At 39.4% G+C, this 19,774-nt stretch overlaps 4 protein-coding genes across 4 annotated transcripts; 2 read left to right on the top strand and 2 right to left on the bottom strand.

Moving 5' to 3' along the window:
• Nucleotides 1-347: 347 nt before the first annotated feature.
• On the top strand, nucleotides 348-3,838 carry GCK72_021618 (uncharacterized protein; the record flags this gene model as incomplete). Its single annotated transcript, XM_003098039.2, has 8 exons — nucleotides 348-487; nucleotides 1,088-1,227; nucleotides 1,275-1,327; nucleotides 1,374-1,502; nucleotides 2,338-2,553; nucleotides 2,611-2,810; nucleotides 3,389-3,659; nucleotides 3,740-3,838. The coding sequence occupies 8 exons, from the start codon at nucleotides 348-350 to the stop codon at nucleotides 3,836-3,838; spliced, it is 1,248 nt and encodes a 415-aa protein (XP_003098087.2).
• A 4,976-nt stretch (nucleotides 3,839-8,814) lies between these two features.
• GCK72_021617 (uncharacterized protein) lies at nucleotides 8,815-12,651 on the top strand (the record flags this gene model as incomplete). The annotated part of the gene is made up of 5 exons (XM_003098064.2): nucleotides 8,815-9,182; nucleotides 10,068-10,434; nucleotides 10,691-10,895; nucleotides 11,958-12,368; nucleotides 12,464-12,651. The coding sequence occupies 5 exons, from the start codon at nucleotides 8,815-8,817 to the stop codon at nucleotides 12,649-12,651; spliced, it is 1,539 nt and encodes a 512-aa protein (XP_003098112.1).
• An 855-nt stretch (nucleotides 12,652-13,506) lies between these two features.
• GCK72_021616 (uncharacterized protein) lies at nucleotides 13,507-15,267 on the bottom strand (the record flags this gene model as incomplete). The annotated part of the gene is made up of 3 exons (XM_003098017.2): nucleotides 13,507-13,593; nucleotides 14,001-14,119; nucleotides 15,192-15,267. The coding sequence occupies 3 exons, from the start codon at nucleotides 15,265-15,267 to the stop codon at nucleotides 13,507-13,509; spliced, it is 282 nt and encodes a 93-aa protein (XP_003098065.2).
• Nucleotides 15,268-16,680: 1,413 nt separating this feature from the next.
• Nucleotides 16,681-18,858, bottom strand: GCK72_021615 (uncharacterized protein; the record flags this gene model as incomplete). Its single annotated transcript, XM_003098018.2, has 3 exons — nucleotides 16,681-16,980; nucleotides 17,526-18,331; nucleotides 18,702-18,858. 3 exons carry the CDS (start codon nucleotides 18,856-18,858, stop codon nucleotides 16,681-16,683), a joined length of 1,263 nt encoding a protein of 420 aa, XP_003098066.1.
• Nucleotides 18,859-19,774: the final 916 nt, after the last annotated feature.

The raw sequence follows: 19,774 nt of genomic DNA, 5'->3' as shown, positions 1-19,774 counted from the left end.
AGTCTGAATAAAAACTTGATCCTTCCCAAAAATGAATCACATTCTACTATTCCCTCACACCCAAAAAGCCACCGTTTTTACCTATGGAAATCGGAGAAAAAGTAGGTGATGATAGCGATGATAGCGATAGCGACCAAAAACGCGCTAAAGGTACGCCAGCTTCATCCACGTTTTGAAACCAAAAAATCAATCTGAATAATGCATCCTCTCCAGTGTACGTAATATCAGATAATCTAGGGGAATATATCTTTGAAAATCTTGGAAATCCTATTTTCCCTAGGCGGTCTATGACGGTGGTCACCACCTCCTTTTAAAAAACCTCCTTCATTTCTTGATTTCCAGACAAAATGCCTCGTAGCAGCACCTCTCCGTCGTCATCGTCATCACAGGAGGAGAGCTGTGAACTGTTGTGTTCCGTGTGCTCCCAGCCGGCTAGGGGGAAACATTTCGGAGCAGTGGCGTGTCGAGCGTGTGCCGCGTTTTATAGGTGAGAATTTTTAAGAAGAATTTATTTTTGGAAGAAACTCTGAAAAATTTTGCGTCAATTGAGTTAAAAATCAGAGAAAAATATTGAAAATTAAAGGAGATATTGATTTTCGAAATTTTTCGAAATTTTTCGAAAATCTGAAATTCCTTTGAACTACCGTATCTCACTTAGTTTCAGTTCAAAATAAATAAAACATATATTTTCAAAATCACCAGAAATAGAGCTTCAAAATGAGTATAATCTTGCCGAGATTTGAAAAAATTTGAAAATTTAAGAATTTTGGGACCCAGGGGTCAAAATATTTTTTTTATTTTAAAGTATGACATCATTATACTTATTCGACTCGTCTTGGCATGTAGGTTTTGAAAATTTAAGTTTCATGGGTCTTGACACGAAATTGAGTGGATTACGTTGGTTTTAGTGAAATTGAGTTTTATTGAGAAAATTGAGAAAATTATCAGACCTTCATAACTTTGTCAGTTTCCAACCGATTTTTGTGATTTTTATGGTAAAATGTCCTAAATTAAGTGAGGTATCGATTTTCGAAAACTTTCGAGCATGGGTCCCACCACGACAAGTACAGTACCCCTCCATTTCCAGACGAGCCGACGCCTCGAAAACCACCGTAAAAGCCTGCAAGAAGGGTGGGAAATGTCAGTCGCTACTCAACAATAACGGATGGTTCGACTGTAAATGGTGTCGACTACAAAAGTGTTATCAAGTCGGCATGAATACAGCAAGTACAGTAACCCCACAGTCAACAATTCGAAAAAAATTTAAAATTTAGATTTCCAGTTCGACCGTGACCCAATTAGCACTAAAGAAGTGGTGGTGCCAAAGGTATGTCTGAAAATCTGAAAATTCTTTTTTTAAAAGGTTATTTCAGAGCATGGAGAACTTTCTGGGCCGTCCACACTGTGTAATATTTGTGGAGCCTGACAAGAAGTTTCTAGTCAAAAAAGATCTCATTGATTGCAGTGATCTCATGGAGAAGGCAAACAAGATATTGTCAGAGGTAAGGGGTCTTGTCACGATAGATACAGTAACCCACCTGCTTGAAAAAATCCTGTTATTTTTTGGAAGACTCTGTGAAAAATTCTGCGATAATTGAACTAAAAATATTTTTGATAACTACAGTAATCCAGCACCTTTATAAGGCAGGTCTCACAGATGTTAGGATGTAACACTATAGTTTTAATCTCAAAGTTAATATTTTTAAAGTTGGGCTATATCGATAGAAAAAAATACGGGCATTGTAATGGTATAAAAATCTTGCCGATGCGAAAAAAAAACTGAAAAAGTTATGATAAAAAATATTTTGGTCACTGTAACTACAATGACCAACTTTGGTCAGTGTAGCTCTGTACACTGACAAAAACTTCAATCATTCATAACTCCACATGGGCTGATGTTTAAGAACATTTTTCGAAATCAGATTAAATCGATAGAAAAAAACGGGCTTTATGATGGTATATAAATTCTGCTGATGCGTTCAAAACTAATAAAGTTATGATTTTTTAAATATTTTTTGTCAGTGTAATAACAATGACCAACTTTGGTCAGTGTAATTCTGTACACTGACAAAAATTTCCATCAATCATAACTCCGGGATAAATTTAAAGCGATTTTTATTTAAATTAAATTATATCGATAGAGAAAAGTACGGGCTTTCTAATGGTATTAAAATGCTGCCGGTTATGATAAAAATAATTTTGGAGAAAAAAAGAAAACTTGTATAAAAATGATGAAATATAGATATCTGGAATCTCCAAATCCAGAAGAATCTGTCAGAACTGGGTCCCGCCACGACAGTTACAGTATTCAGATAATTCTTATATACGGTGTTCCAGGGCTGCGAAACCCCTCTCCATGCCAAATCGTCTCTCCTAAAACTGGCACAAGCTTTACAAAATCTTGATCTCGCTCATACCCCCACGGCTCCAGTGAAAATAGTCACAAAATACGGGAAAGAAGAAGTCCTTTCCTTCTTTGAAATGGACTTTTTGAAAGCGACCACTTGGTTCTCTTATTATGAAGAGTTTGCAAAATTGAATATTGAGGAGAGGGTGAGATTTTACTTTTTTTTTAAAGTAACTGAAATTTTATTTTATTTTTTGATTCAGCTAGAACTAATGCAAGCCATCTGGCATGTGTTCGCTCGTCTCTACAAACTTTCAACTGCTGCGATGGGGAAACGAAGGCAGATGTGTGAGGAGCAGATGCTTATGATCAGTCATGATACAGAGTATACTGCGATGGATTTGACGAAAATTGAATTTGATTATTCGTGGTGTACAAAGTATAGCAATGAGCAGATGCAGCAGTGAGTGTTCGACCTAAATTTGATGAAAGTTAATTTTTTGAAATCAGTGAATCCAGGGCTCTCAGAAAAGTATAATCATGCCTGGGTGCTTATTGGGTTACTGTAGTTATCGTGGTGAGACCCATGTCCACTTAATTTCTAACATTTTTCCATGATTTTTAGTTCAATTAACGCAGAATTGTTGGGAAAACCTTGATCAGCATGAAAAGACGTTTCGAATGAGTATAATCATGTCACATTTTAAATTTTTTTTTAATTTTGACCTAAAATTCTGAAATTTTCGGATTTTTTCACACCTTGGCAAGATTATCCTCATTTTAAAGCTCTATTTTTGGTGATTCTGAAAATATATGTTTTATTTATTTTGATCTGAAACTAAGTGAGATACGGTAGTTTAAAGGAATTTCACATTTTCGAAAATTTTCGAAAATCGTTATCTCCCTCAATTTCTAACATTTTTCGCTGATTTTTAGCTCAATCGATGAAGAGTTTTTTAGAGTTTCTTACAAAAACAAATTCCTCTGAAAAATTCACGGAGCCGTTTAAATCTGCTGTTTTTAAGCTTACCCTTGTTCCAGCTTCATCGACAACACTGAAAACAGTTTTCTCTACAAACTAGTCGACTACATGGTAGACCTGAAACCTTCCGACGCTGAACTGTCCTTCATGATATGCCAAGCGTGTCTACAGTATGCTGGACAACGATTTCAAGGGAAAACGATGGAGATTTGTGATAAATTTCAACAGAAATTGGCGAATGAGCTGCACGATTTCTATGTGGACGAGTGGAGGATGCCTAATTATTCGGGCAGGTTGTCATTGATGTTGAGGATTAATAATAAAATTAAGGTGGGTCTCGCCACGAAACAAATTTTTTGGTTACTGTAGTTTTCGTAATGAGACCTAAGAAAACCCCGATTTTCTTCCAGGAAGACATCTGGAAATGCCGAAAGAAACAAGAAATCGCCGACATATTTGACGTCTACTGTATCGAGTATTCTCATCCGGAGATTTTCAGAGATATCTGAGAAATTGAACATGAAATAAACGTTTCCATTCTAAACCATCGCAGTTTAAACAAAACACGCGTCAAAGGCACGCCAGCTTTGGGAAAAAATTAGCCAGAAACTACAGAAAGTCGTAGTCAATCAGTCTTACCAAAAACGCGTCCTAGGCGCGCCAGATTTTTCATCGATCTATCCAAGAAACGCCCCAGAGGCGCCACAGTTAGCGATGATACCGATGATAGCGAAAACGCTAAAGGTACGCCAGATTCATCTAGATCATCTAGATCCCCGGCCTATTTTAGCCCGAAAATTCTATTGTAGGTCGAACGTGGCTACCTGAAGTGTACGCGACTTTTCCCCCCTCTCTCCCCTGGAAATCTTATTTTCAAATCTCCAAGAGGGATCCGGATTCTTCGTATTCTGTCCAGATAAAAGACACCCTTCTTCCAGATAACCATCTCATCCATCCTCTTTCTCCTCAGTCGGTGCCATTCACCGTACCCGTCAGTGTCCGTTTTCCTTATTGAATTGGCTGAGAGAGTGTTCGAGAGATGCGCTACTTGATCAAGAATTCTTTTAATTTTGAAGTTTTCTACATATTGGGAGCCTTTTTGGTCTTAGGTTATTGAAGCTGGGGTGCCTTGGGTGCTTCTTGGATCTGGGGCACCTTAGGCGCGTTTCCTAGCAGAGCCTAATGCACCACTACCTTTCCAAAAAGCTTTAACGTCTTGGGATTTCCAATCTGGGTCACCGTTGGCGCGTTTTTAATGAAATTTTTCACTAATCTGTGGGAATTTTTGCGAAAAAACTTTTACACTGACAATTTTTCCCTTTTACACTGACATTTTAAAATTTACAATGACCAATTTTGCGAAAATCTGACTCATTTTCACGTTTTATCGCGTCAATGGTGCCTAGATCTTCCCCTTTTCTTCGTCTGTCTGTCGCGCCTTTGACGCATTTTTTGTGACGTAAAATGTTTACTCCTATCTTCTAGTCCGAGATAACCATCTCATTAGTCTGTGACCAAACTCCAAATTTCCTATTTGCCATAGCCATCCGTCTACAACGTCACACAAAAAAATTTTTAACCGTCTTCCGATGGTTGTTCGCCTAAAAATCAAAGGTTTTCCGTCTCTATTTTGAACCCAAATCTAATTTTTGAAAACCGGTTTTTTGATGAGAATATATCTTCATTTTTAACAAAAGGGTTCGATAGATCAGAGGCATTTTTACGATTTTTTCTTCAGAATTCATATGATGTCTGTATGTGTGTCTGTGTATATGGATATCCATTAAGATATTTAAATTTGTCCATATATCACCTTTTTCATCAGCTACTTAAGAGCCGTCAACCTCTGTCTGTGTGTCCCGGTGTCCAGATGTCCCCTCTATCTGTCTGTCTGTCTGTCTGGATGTCCGAATGTCCGTCATTGAACCCAGGAACCTATTTGTCTGTCTCAGGCGCCTTTCTCACTTAGCTCAATCAATGTTCGTTTACATTTTCAATACCGCTCCAACGGCGCGCCAGACTCTAGGGAACCGGTTCACAAATCTAATTTCCATCCCCCCCCCCTTTTCAGTTTTCTCCCCCCCCCCCCCTTGTAGCCATCTCCTATTCCATGTCCGATCATGTTCTTTGTAGGCTAGGCTACACAGATTATGATCTGATTTGATCTACACTGAACTTTCAGTGTTTAAAATGAGATTTCTGACGTTAAATCGCTTAAAGAAGAACGCGCTGGAGGCACGCCAGCCTTGACCTCTCCCGGCGACACCTTCGATTAATCCCATTAATATATTCACAGTGTGAAGGCGAATACGAATAGATTAACACAGTTTCTTCCTCTACCTTTGTTTCATTCGGTTTAGTATCTACCTGTCTGTCTGTCTGCCTGTTTATCCGGATATCTACCTCATTTTTACTGAATTCATCTGGAATCCAGGCCAGAAATTTCTCTCTGGTAGGTACAGTAGGAAATAAAGGCCAGAAAAAGCGAAAAAAACGTTCCTAAAAAAGTTTTGCCACCGGGTGGAATCGAACCCCGGTCGGTCTACCACCACTGTCCATCTTGACCACCGGACCTTCTCGCCGGATGGGAAAGTTCCCAAAATCGATCGATTTTGCTCGATTTTTTTTGAATTTTTCATCAATTTTGTTGTTTTGTTTGCTGAAAATGCCAAAAAAGCCTAAAAAAAACGTTCCTAAAAACGTTTTGCCACCGGGTGGAGTCGAACCCTGGTCGGTCTACTACCAGTGTCTACCTTGACCACCGGACCTTCTCGCCGGATGGGAAAGTTCCCAAAATTGATAGATTTTGCTCGATTTTTTTGAATTTTCTTGCTGTTCGTGTGTCTGTCAGGTAAGATGTCCACAGTTTTGATAAATTTTTATCGTGAATTTCTCTCCAGAAATTTTTGTGCCTGTCTGTAGATTTGTTAGTCCGAATGTCGACTCTCAGTTCTTCTACACATCTATCTGTCTGTCTGTCCATCCGGATGTCCCGGAACCCTACTCAATTCAATCTCTTACTCCCCCTAGTACTATCTATCCCCCTCCATCTAACAAAAAGATGCTAATGTAACGTATTGTACTTGTTTGCAATACGCGCCATCTCCAAGTGGGCATCCATCCGCCCGCGCCGATCCAGAACAGATTACAATCCATAAAAAGGCAAAAGTCTTTGTTGCATATCTTTCTTCGCTTTCCCAGAATCCTAGATAGCATTCTTCTCTCCCTCATTATCTCACCTCGTTTCGTTTCAGTTTTCCAGAATGGGATCCGTGTTTTGATCTACTATAAGGGAGGGAAGAAAGTGTTCTAGACCTAGCCATTCCTAAATTGTCTTTGTAAAACTGACATAATTTGAACAGAATTTGTGGAATCTCTGAAATTTGTATATTTTCGAATTACGCTAGTCAAGACGGTTCGAATGAGTATAATCATGCATTGGTTTGAAGCAAGTTGGGTCCCGCCACAAAACTACTGTAACGAGACTACTGTAGTTTTCGTGGTGAGACCCAATTTGCTTCAAACCTTGTCATGATTATACTCATTCGAACCGTCTTGACGAGCTGATTCAGATTATTTGGGTTTGATGGAAAAGTTTTGGATTTCTAGGTCACCGTCTATCTTATGGGCTTTCCATACCATTTTCATTCTCAAATTCAACTACTAAACGCGCCAATGTCACGCCAGCTGTCTCCTCAATTCATTCACCCATCCCATGCTCTCTATTTACCTTGGTCACTTCTCTTCCTCTATTCCACCTTCTAAACGCGCCAACGTCACGCCAGACTTATTTTTTGCTACCTATCTTATGAGCTTCCCATACCTTCTCTTTTCCTCTATACCAACTTCTAATAAACGCGTCAACGTCACGCCAGCAACCACAATAGAATTTTGTTACTCTGATCCCCCTATCGTTTTCCATTTTCTTTTGTCCTTGAGTCTTCCTATCTTTCTCTCAGACAATTAGAAGACACTAGACACCCCTCCCTCTCTCTTGTTTCTATTAATTTCTCCGGGAAAAGAGGAAGAAATGATAGGGAAGAATGTATTGGATATATAATTATCAAAAGAGACATAGACGGGGAAAGATATCGAAGAAGAAGTGGACGAGATCATTTGTACTTTTTTCTTGTCAGATTAGGATTTTAATGTAATTTAAATTCAGTTTTTGCCCTCGAGGTCTGGTATTCCAGAAAAACAAGGTAAAAGTTAGGAAAATGACAAATTATTATTATTCTGACACTTCTGGCAAAAATTGTCAGTGTGAAATTGTCAGTATAGAATTTGGTCACTGTAAAAGTTACAGTGACCAAAACCTTTTACAATGACAAGAACTCATCAATTCAATTATTTGACGCTCGTTTTTCTCGAATACCAGGTGTCGAACGCAAAAACTGAATATATATTTGGAATCATCGTTTTTTCAGTTTTCCAGTGATATAGGTCACGTACCATAACTGACATCATAACCTTCCCTATTAGGGCGCAAAGTCATTCACAATTTGGAGTGCACAAAAACCAAGAAAACGACTTTTAGTGGGTTTGTAAATCCGAATATTTGTGATTTTCTTCACAAGAATCACTAGAACACTTTGAACACTAAGATATTCTTTTTTCTAAAAAAAAGTACTTTCATTCCGGTCTACTGACCACCACCTCCACTTACCTAACTGTTTCACTCCCCCTTTCGTTTATTTTTTCAATTACCCCTTTCTTTTTCCTAAATCTCGCTAATAGACTCCCCTTTTGGGCAAACACGTTTGACCCAAAAACCATGTGAGTTTTTAATAGTTTTCTGTTTTTATTTTTTTTGCCATTTTAAAGGTTTTACTACAATGCATGACGTTTTGTCTCAAATTTCACGAATTGATTAGATAGAGTTCGGTGAAAAGTTTTGAAACTTTTCAAAATGACAAAAAAAAGTTCAAAAAAAAGTTTTTGCCACCGGGCGGACTCGAACCCTGGTCGGTCTACTACCACTGTCTACCTAACCTTCTCGCCGGGTAGGAAAATCCTCAAAATCGATTGATTCTGCTCAATTTTTTCGAATTTTTATTGATTTTGTCGTCTTTCTGCTGAATATGCCAAAAACAAACAATAAAAAACAAAAAAACTTTCCAAAATATAGTTTTTTGCCACCGTGCGGACTCGAACCCTGGTCGGTCTACTATCACTGTCTACATCGTGATTTTTTTTTTGAATTTTTTTGAATTTTTTATCTGCCCATGTGTCTGTCGTGTCGGATGTCCTCATGATTGATAGAAGAATTTTATTCGTGAGTTTCTGTCTGTGTGCCTGTTTGTCTATCTCTCCAAAACTTCTTTTCCGAAAATTTGGTCTGTCTATCCAGATGTCTCTTTCTCTCTTTTGCTCTTTCCATCTGTCTGTCTGTCTATCCAAATGTCCGGAAGTCTATACGCCTTTTTCTCTCTTTCTCTCGTTCTGTCTGTCTGTATATCCAAATATCCCAATTCCAGCCAACACAATGGGTATAATAACTGCCTCCCTAATAGTCCTTACCATCACCTGGATCATCCACTTTGTCTTCCGAAAGGGAAAATTCATCTACGACAAACTGACAGTATTCCAAGGGCCTGCCGCCCTCCCACTCCTCGGAAACTTCCATCAATTCCACTTCTCTCCAGAGGAATTCTTCGAGCAGAGTCAAGGGATTGCCTATATGATGAGAAAGGGGGATGAGAGGATAACAAGGATTTGGTTGGGTGGACTGCCATTCATTTTGTTGTATGGAGCAGAGGAGATGGAAGCGGTTCTTGGGTCTCCGAAGATGTTGAATAAACCCTTTTTGTATGGGTTCTTGAGTGCATGGATTGGAGATGGACTACTTATTTCGTAAGTCTTTTTATATTTTTGTGTTTAGGGGAGTAGCAATGAAATAATGGTAAGAAAGAATATCAAGTTGATAAAGTATTAGCATGACATACTTCTTACAACCGCGCTCTACCGAAACCGAAAAAAATTGTATTCGAAATTGAGAGAATCAGAGAAAAAGAGACATTTTGAATGGGGTATCGGTGGAGCACAGTTGTAAGAGCTGTGTTGAGCTAATACACAAAAATAGTAAAACTTTTTTTCAAATTGGCGTATCTGATGTCAATTTTTGACATTTTCAAACAGTTTTTTTAATGTTGGTTACTTTTTTGCATAATATGACCAGAGTTATAAAAAATTTGGTTGGCCGGCGGCCCGTTCAGCCCGGATTCCAAAATGGGGACTCATTTTTTCAACAATTTTTTTTTCATTTTTCGAAAATTCAGTGGTTTGTCAGTGTAAAAGGTTTTTGTCAGTGTAACTGTTACAGTGACCAAATTTTACACTGACCAGGATTTTTTTGGGCCGAGCGGGGTGATTTCGGCGGGGCCCGGTCCGTTTCACAGCTCCATACTGGTTGCAGGATACAAAAATTTTATTTCTCTGTAATTTTGTCAATTTTCAAGATTTTCAACCAATTTTTTTTTCACTAAAACTTATTTTTCCCAGCAAAAAACAAGAACTTTTGAAACTACTGGCTGTTCGCAATGAATCAACTATAACTCAATCAGTTTTCAATATTTTGGAATGATTCTTTGCTCAAAATGTGTGTAATTTTATTTACATAGTTCTAAATTATCAAAAAAATAAAAATATATCATCAATTTAAAATATCGGTCGGTCATTTTTCACGGGGCTCATCTCCATTAACAATTTTAATTAGTCCCCAATTTCTTAAATTTCCAGAAAACCGGACAAATGGCGTCCGCGTCGTAAACTCCTGACGCCCACATTCCACTACGACATTCTCAAAGATTTCGTTGAGGTCTACAATAGACACGGCCGAACTCTTCTCTCAAAATTCGAGAACCAATCAGAGACTGGCGAGTACAAAGATGTCTTCCACACTATCACTTTGTGCACTTTGGATGTGATTTGTGAGGCTGCATTGGGTACTTCGATAAATGCTCAAAAGGATCCAGACTCACCGTATTTGGATGCAGTCTTCAAAATGAAGGATATTGTATTCTATAGAATGTTGAGACCACAGATGTACTTGACACCAATTTTCAAGTGGTTCGGACCAGGAGCAGAACATGACAGATGTGTTAAGGTAGGGAAACAGAACACGCGTCAAAGACACGCCAGCTTTGAAAAAAATCAGCTTGAAACTTCAGAAAGTCGTAGTCAATTTAGCTATTAGGCTTTTTTTCTAAAAACACGTCGTAGGCGCGCCAGACACCCTAGACTCGAGTTCAAACAACTATCAAGTTTCCTTCCTGAAAAACGCGCCTCAGGCGCCCCAGATAGCGATGATAGAGATGATAGAGATGATAGAGATAGAGGGATATGTAGTATTTTTGTTCCAGATTCTCCACGAATTCACCTCCAAAGCGATCTATGCCAGAAAAGCAAAAGTAGATGCTGCTGGAGGAGTCGAACAGTTATTAGCACAAGAGACAGCTGAAGGTAGACGGCGGATGGCTTTCCTCGACTTGATGTTGGATATGAACTCAAAGGGAGAACTGCCGATGGAGGGCGTTTGTGAGGAGGTGGATACGTTCACTTTTGAAGGTTAGTCACTGATTTTTTGAGATTGAAATTTGAAAAAAGATGAAGAAACTAAGTTTAGAAGAGCCTCTTGAAATTTGACACATTTTGAGCTGAAACCCGTGTCTGAAATTTCACTGTATTTCTGTCAGTTTCGTGACGAGACCCAAAAAACCTACACTTTCGGAATCAGTGAGACTAGACGGTTCGAATGAGTATAATCAAGGCTATATTCGGTTTTTTGGGTCTTGAGTGGAAGTTTGGAATTTAAAGGCGCCTATGTCGGTCAAAAATTGAATGAAGTCGAACCGTCTTGAATTGATGATTCTAACCGTATTTTTATTTTCCTTTAAAACTCAAAAATCGCTGAGATACGAGGATTTTAGTGTTTTCGTGGCGAGACCCAAAAATCCGAAAATTTTCATAATTTACCAAATATAGCCATGATTTTACTCATTAGAACCATCTTGACTTGCTGATTCTAAAAATATACATTTCTTTGGTCCTGCCACGGTACTGACAGAGTTACGATAGTTTTTGTGAAATCATCATTTCAAAATTTTAATGAATATTTTCAAACCCTCATAGCTTTTTCACTTTTCAACATTTTAGAATTATTTTTAACTCGAAATGTAGAGAACTTCTGAAATTTTTGAACTAGTAATTAATTATATTTCTAAGTGAAGAAATCCACGCATAAATACTTGATATTCCGTGGCGGGACCCATTTTCCGGATATCAAAATAAATTAGACGTCCTGGTGGCCTAGAAATCCAAAACTCTTCCACCAAGCTAAAATATTCTGAATCAGCTCGTCAAGACGCTTCGAATGAGTATAATCATGGCATGGTTTAAAGCAAGTTGGGTCCCACCACGAAAACTACAGTAGTCCCTCAAAGGCTTAAAGGCGCATACCGTAGTTTCGTGGTGAGACCCAAATTGCTTCAAACCTTGCCATGAGTATACTCATTCGAACCGTCTTGACTAGCAGAATTCGAAAATATAATTTTCATAAAATTTGATGCAAACCTGACCGAGTTGCGATGGTTTTTATCAACTTTTTTTTTGAAACTTTATTTATTGCAGGCCACGACACAACATCTGCCGCGATGAACTGGTTCCTCCACCTGATGGGTGCCAACCCACAAATCCAATCAAAGGTCCAACGGGAGATAGACGATGTTCTTGGAGAAGCAGACCGCCCGATTTCATACGAAGATTTGGGAAAACTGAAATATCTGGAGGCTTGTTTCAAAGAGACCCTTCGTTTGTACCCATCAGTCCCATTGATTGCAAGACAATGTGTTGAAGATATTCAAGTCAGAGGGCATACACTTCCAGCTGGATCCGCTGTGGTTATGGTACCGTCTATGGTACATAAGGACCCCAGATATTGGGATGATCCGGAGATTTTCAATCCAGAGAGGTTTATTAGTGGAGAGCTGAAACATCCGTATGCATACATTCCATTCAGCGCAGGAAGTAGAAATTGTATTGGTGAGTTGACACTTTTTGGTCATTGTAACTTTTTTGGTCATTGTAACCGACCAAATTTTGTGTACACTGACAATTTCAAATTTCCACTTTTCCAGGTATGAGATTCGCAATGATGGAGGAGAAGTGCATATTGGCTATAATTTTGAAAAATCTGAAAGTGAAGGCGAAACTGAGAACTGACCAGATGCGAGTGGCTGCCGAGTTGATTATTCGACCAATGTTTGGGAATGAGTTGAAATTTGAAAAACGAGAGTTTGGGGATTATACACCGATTATTGATTGATTTTTGTGAATTGTGATTTGTATTTTTTGGTTTTGAAAAACAATTTATTTTGGAGAGGATCTCGCGCATATTTTATATTTTATTTATGTTCCCTATCAGTTCAAATTTTATATTTAAAGAAAAATGAATTAATTTTTAATAAAAATTTTTGACGGTCATAACATTGTCAGGGCCTCAATTTTTTTAAATTTTCAAGATCAGTCGGTTCGAATTAAAACCTCCTGGTGGCCTAGAAACCCAAAACTCTTCCATCAAACCCAAATATTTGTAATCAGCTCATCAAGACGGTTCGAATGAGTATAATCATGCCAGGGTTTGAAACAAGTTGGGTCTCACCACGAAACTACGGTGTGCGCCTTTAAACGTGACTACTGTAGTTTTCGTGGTGAGATCCAACTTGTTTCAAACCCTGGCATGATTATACTCATTCGAAGCGTCTTGACTTGCTGATTCTGAAAATATAAGTTTCGTGGGTCTTGCCACGAAAAGGAGTGAGTTACAGTAGTTTAAGGGTATCGAAAAATTTTAAAATTCCATGATTCCTTAATTTACAACCAATTTCTGCAAATTTTAGCTCAAAAACCGCGGAATTTTTTCTACTAATTGTGAGAAATAATTAACAATGTCCATCTTCATTGAAATATAAATAGCGGAGGTGAGCAGTGGGAAGAAGAGAGTGTGATTTCGAAGAGAGACGCTGAGAAAGAGAGACACACACAAAATCATCAACATTGCACACAGAAGAAAAGGATAACTGATAGAGAAAAAAGGATGACAACAAAATTCTGAAATTCGTTTTCAATTTGTCCAAAAATTAATCGAGATTTTTAACAGAGAGGGGGGAAAAGAGACGGCCTATTTGCGTCCCCACGCGAATCCCAGATCGTTCCAGTCGGGGTTCTTTTTGACCGGGTGGAGAGCACGGACAAGGCGACGGGGGATCTGAAAATGGATTTGTTGGAAAGAAGAATAAATTCCCTATTTTTGAAGCCAAAATTCAATGAAATTGGGTAGAAGATAGTAAAGTTAAGGAGGGTTGAAAATTTCAATTTTCAGAAAAAAAAATCTGAAAACTCGGAAAACTAAACATTACTTGCTCAGTTTTGATTTGTATGCAATGAAATTTATATTTTCAGATTCACGACTCTCTGGGCTTTCAGAAAAGTATAATCATGCCATGCCTAGAGTCTCACCACGAAAATTCGGGTTACTGTAGTTATTATGCTGGGACCAAAATTGAATCAAACCTATACATGATTATAGTCATTCGGCGTGTCTCGGCCTGCTGATTCCGAAAATTTTTGTAATTTTGGAGTTTACACGAAATCTTATGAAGTTACGGTTCTTACCTCACTTCCCGGCACACTTCTTTTACCCCAAGCCCATCCCAATTGGTTCCATTCTGGATTGTTCTCCGGTTGCAGCAAGGCGCTTCGCTTCATTGGTCGCTCAGATTCGGATGGTAGGCCTAAAATTAAAAATCGACATTAAAAAAACTGTGAAAAAAATTTCGAAAAATTCAACATTTTCAGATTTTCAGAAAAGCTACTATATCTCTTTCAATTTTGCGTTAAACTTCAAAATTTTGACATTTTCGAAATCAGCAGGTCTAGGCGGTTCGAATGAGTATAATTATGCCATTGTTTGAAGCAAGTTGAGTCTCACCACGAAAACTACAGAAGTCCCGTTTAAAGGCGCACACCATAGTTTCGTGGTGAGACCCAACTTGTTTCAAACCCTGGCATGAATATACTCATTCGAACCGTCTTGACACGCTGATTCAGGATATTTCGGTGCCACCACGATAGCTACAGTATCATGAACTTTCGTGGTGGGACCCAATTATTCAAACCTATGCATCATTATACTCATTTGAAAGCTCTTGGCATGCTCAATTTGCAAATTACAAGGATTTGAATCTCAGCAATGAAATTAGCGAGATATGGGTTTTTCTCTTCAAAAATATTTTCAAAATATTTCAGTTTTTGTGAAAATCAACATTTCCAGCAGATTTTTAGCTCAAAATGTGCAGAATGTTTTCTATTTTCTACATAGTTGTCAAGGCCCGGCCCGGGCCGGGCCGGGCCGGGCCTTGTTGGCAAAATCAGGGCCCGGCCCGAAGGCCCGGCCCGGGCCGGCCCGGGCCGGGCCTTGTTGGCAAAATCAGGGCCCGGCCCGAAGGCCCGGCCCGGGCCGGGCCGGGCTTAAGGCCCGGCCCGAAGGCCCGGGCAAATTGGCGCGAAAGTCAAATTTTCAAATTTTTTCAAATTTTTTGAATTTTTTTGAATTTTTTCGCGAAAAAGTCACATTTTCGACTATCAGTCAGAATTAGAAGAAATTCTGAAAAATAGTCAAAAATGGTCACATTTCCGATGAAAAATTGAAAAAAATTCGAAAAAAAAATTGGAAAAAAAAGGGTCGTTTTTTGAAGCCGGGCCTTCGGGCCGGGCCGGGCCTTGAAAATTTTCTACCGGCCCGGCCCGGCCCGGCCCGGGCCTTGACAACTATGATTTTCTATCAATCCAATTTTCCAAACTAACCTGTCAAATAGAGACTTGCTGCCTGAGTGAGCTGCATGATGGTGAGCCAGACGGCCAATAGTCCCACTATTTGCATTTTCATTTTACCTGGAAATCGCAAAAATTCATCGAAATTTTCCTGTCGAAAAATGAGAAAAAAGATTGGCGGGAAATTCAAAAAAAAGTAATTCTCCTATCAAAATCCTGTCAGTCTTTCCACAAAATTTTTGAAAAATAAACATTTTTTGAAACTCAAAAATTCTTGGGGAAAAGACTAGCAGGAGATGAGAATTTTTATTTCAGCAAATAAAATTTTCTCAAACGAAACGGCCGCCCATCTCAATTCCAGATCTCCTGCTAAACCCCGCCCCTTTTAGACTCCGCCCTTTTTTCACTACAGTACCCCCTGTAAGCTAATTAGACCACCTTCCGGTCCCTAATTAACCACCGGAAAGAGTGGGGTGTATATAGTGAATCGTAATAAAAAGGGGGCGGAAATTCAGAAGATTCTTTCTAAGAATATTCTGGAGCCTCCCCTCCACGTCATCTAACTACACGTCATCTCTCTCTCTCTCTCTTCAGAATTCAAAAATTCAACAAAATCTGAAGGGGGTACATACAAAACACATCCAATTACTCTTTCCCCTTTTTCTTCTAAAAATTCTAAATTTGCATCTCCGAATACACTACGAAAACAACTAATTTCATGCAAATTTTTAGTGGTAAATCAGCGAAATTTTTTCCTTTTTTTGTTTGGAATGGGATTTTCGGGAGAAGGCCCTTGCTAAAAGGGGGCGGGGCTTGGTATGTATGGTGTTGGAGCTGCTTAGATGCTTCGGCGGGATTAGCGCTGGTTAGCAGCGCTAAAATTGAATTTAGCGCTGTTCCGCAGCGCTAAACTGCCACGTTGCAGATTTTAGCGCTGCTAACCAGCGCTAAATTCCACGTCGCTTCGATTTTAGCGCTGGCTAGCAGCGCTAAAAGTTCATTTTCCCACCAATTATACCCCGCAATTTCCTACTTTTCCACCTGAAATTCATAACATTTTCGCACCTTTTTTTTACTTTCTGTCCAAAGTCCGGGGGAATTTTATTATCGAATAACCACACAAAACTGATATTATACTAAAAAGGACCCCAGAATCCAGAAGACCGAAAAGCAAACAGACAAAACTACTAAAAGTGCAATAATTTGGGGAGGAAACGAATAAGGAATAAATTAAAAAAGCAAGGAGGGTGTATATTTGTAGGAAAGGATTGGATAATTTCAAAGAGGGAAACATTATGATTTTTATGAGAAGAACTGGGAGAGATTTGGAAAAATAAATGGACTTTTTGGAGGAACAATCCATCAAAAGCTGTGAGAAACAATAAGAGTAGTGAATAATATTAAAAACCAATAAAAAGCAACAACGGAATTGGGGAAAAGCTCAACAAACGGTACTAAATTGGGGAAGAAAATGAATTTTGAGTGAAAAGTTACTCAAAATCGCTCAAGAAACAGAAACGAATCAGTATTGATAAGCCAACGAGCGGATTTTGGTGAACTCATTGACAGTCTCATCAGTGACCTTATCCCGTCTCTCCTTCATTTCCGCAACAATTTTCTGCACTTCCAACGTGGCACGGGCCTTCAGCTCTCCCGACAAAAGTTCTCCTTTCGTGTATTGTTCACGGATTCTGGCGAGTTCCGCATCGTCTTCCAAGAAGAAACGAAGGAATTGGAAGCTAATATCCACGTCGCAGTTGCCTCCCTTCGCGCGGTGCTCTTCGACGGTTTGTTGGCCACCGGAGAATGCGTATTTATTGATCTGAAAGAATAAATAGTTGAGAAATGAGTAAAAAGTTGTGTTGATCGGCAAATTTAGCGCTGGCTAGCAGCGCTAAAATTGAATTTAGCGCTGGTAAACAGCGCTAAATTCCTTTTTAACGCTGGGTAGCAGCGCTAAAATCGTCGTTTAGCGCTGGTTAGCAGCGCTAAAAGTCTTGAACTTGCTTCTGAACGAATTTAAGTGATTTTCTAGCGAAAAGCAGTGTTTTTATCGCCGAGAACATCATTTTTCATCACAATTTCTCAATTTCAAACACAAAAAACGTTAAAACTACATTTTTCTTCAACCTTTTTGTGCGTGCTTTTGATAAGAAGTACAACTTATAAATTATCATCATTACTGTTGAGAAACCAGAAATATCATCATTTTTCAGTTAATGATGATGTTCTCCTCATTGATAACAACGTGCTTCGTATAAAAGTTGAGACATGGAGTTCAACGGAGATCATTTTCTCATTCAGTTATTTTACCGCTTTTATGGGTAAAATACTGAAGTTTTGCTCACTTAATTCACTAAACTCTACCTTATTCTTAATCTGGTTCGGTGTATCATTCAAAAAGATACAAGTATTCGGCTCCGATGCACTCATTTTCGTCTGAGCTCCCTGCAACGCTGGCAGGAAACTGGAGAAGATGAGTGATGGTTTTGCCGCCTTCAGTCTTGGTGCCACGTCACGGCACATTCTGAAGTATGGATCCTGGTCAATGGCGCATGGAATCAGGCAAGGAATGTCATTCTTCTTTCCCTTCTCTCCGAAGATGTGTGGGAACGAGGAGGCGAAGCATGGGGCGGCTTCGACGGCAGGGAATGCCGCTTTGCCCATACAATCTTCAGGGGTGAATCCGAAAATCGCGCGAGCTTGATTCGCATTGACAACCTTCCAGATTTTGACAATGTTCTCGTAGAATGGTGGACACATGTAATCGAAATCATTGAAAATGAAGGTTTTGGTGGGATCGAAGCCAACGGAGATGATGTCTTTCATGTTCTGACGAGCCATCTTCTTGGCGTCCTCGACCTTCATTTTTTCATTCCACAAGAATTTCTCATCATCAGTCATCTGAATGACCAATGGGACATCGAACACCTCCTGAAGCCATTTTGTGAACATGAATGGCACAAGATGTCCCAAATGGAGAGATCCCGATGAAGCACCACGTCCAGTGTACAGGTAGAATGGTTTTCCTTGCTCTTTCAGATCGAGGATCGCTACGAAGTCTCTGTGAGCGAAGAACATTCCACGTCGGAGCATTGGGCATGCTTTGTGTCCGGTCACCCGTTCGAAACGAGCAATGACGTCATCATCGAGTTTACGGCAACCGAATTTTACTGAAAAAAAAAGAAAATTAGTGAAAAATGAATAAATTGTTTGCTAGAACAGCGAAACATTAGCGCTGTTTAGCAGCGCTAAAATCCAAGTTTAGCGCTGTTCTGCAGCGCTAAATTTTCCACGTTGAGAAATTTAGCGCTGGTTAGCAGCGCTAAACTCAGATTTTAGCGCTGTTCCGCAGCGCTAAAACTTGCCACGTGGATTTCAACGCTGCTTAACAGCGCTAAACCTGGCACAATGAGAAAAATTAGGCTTTAGCGCTGGTTAGCAGCGCTAAAATCTGCCACGTGGATTTCCGCATTGCCGCTTGAAGGCTCTTCTCCCCCATTCTCGCTCATTCTTCTCCACATCTTATCGTTTCTCCCTTACCAATCAGTTTATCGTAATCGATTCCTGTCGCTTTTGTCGTCGTTACTTCCCAAGGTGTCACCTTATCGTCGTCTTCTTCCTCTTCTTGATGGGCGACTCCGTTCACTTGGAGCTCTTCGACTTTCGCCTCAACATTTTCTGGCGCTGGATTAGCCATGTTTACTTGAAACCCTGGAAATGGCAAATTGAGATTTTTCGTCGAAAAACGATATCTAGAACGAAAAATTTGTCATTTTTTGAAAAGAATGGCCTCGGACGGAAAATCAGTCATATTTCGAAAGAAAGTTAACAAGAAACGTTGCGGACAAAACAAAATTACAAAATACAAAAATTTAAGGTATAAAAATGTGATCAAGGCACACAATTACTATAAAAGACAAAACGAATAAATACTTGTTCACCGTAAAATTCGAATTTATACGTGTAATCAGAAATGGTTAAAAACGGGAGAGAAGATCAATTCAAAAGTAAACGAAGATCATGAAATGAAAAATGTATCCGGGAAAGAGCTTTCACAGCTGAAAACGAACGATAAAAAGTTCAATAAATAGTGAAAATAAGTTAAAAACAGTAAAAAAAAGATATTTAATTGACAGCAAAAGTTTCTTATGGATTCGTTGGTGGAGGTGCTTGTACCGGTGGTTGCTGAGCTGGCGCTGCCTCTTGCTCTTGCATCTCATGATCCATATCCTCGAAATGAATATCCGCCTCCTTCTTATCATCCATCTCTTGCTTCTTCTTCCTCTCCATCGCCTCTCGTCGCTTCTTCTCCTCCTCAGTCTCCACATCCATCTGGCTCTCATCGATCGGTGGATTCAGAATCCTCTGTGACTCCATATACTCCGACATCGCCTGATCATAAGCCTCTTTCATCGCCGGCAAGTTACCCATATAGAATTCATGTACAAAGTGTGTCATATGAAGAGTATCCTCGATCTCCATCGGCTCTCCATCCTGAGATCTCTCGTTCCATTTCCGTTGTGTTGGGTGTGCTTCGAATGGGAGGATAATCAATTTCCGTGGCGATTTCGCGAAAATTCTCATCGCTGGCGTCAATTCCAAACAATCCATGA

This window comes from Caenorhabditis remanei, chromosome V, assembly GCF_010183535.1.
Source record: "Caenorhabditis remanei strain PX506 chromosome V, whole genome shotgun sequence".
Classification (NCBI taxonomy): Eukaryota; Metazoa; Nematoda; class Chromadorea; order Rhabditida; family Rhabditidae; genus Caenorhabditis; species Caenorhabditis remanei.
This window is presented reverse-complemented; position numbering and strand designations above follow the sequence as displayed.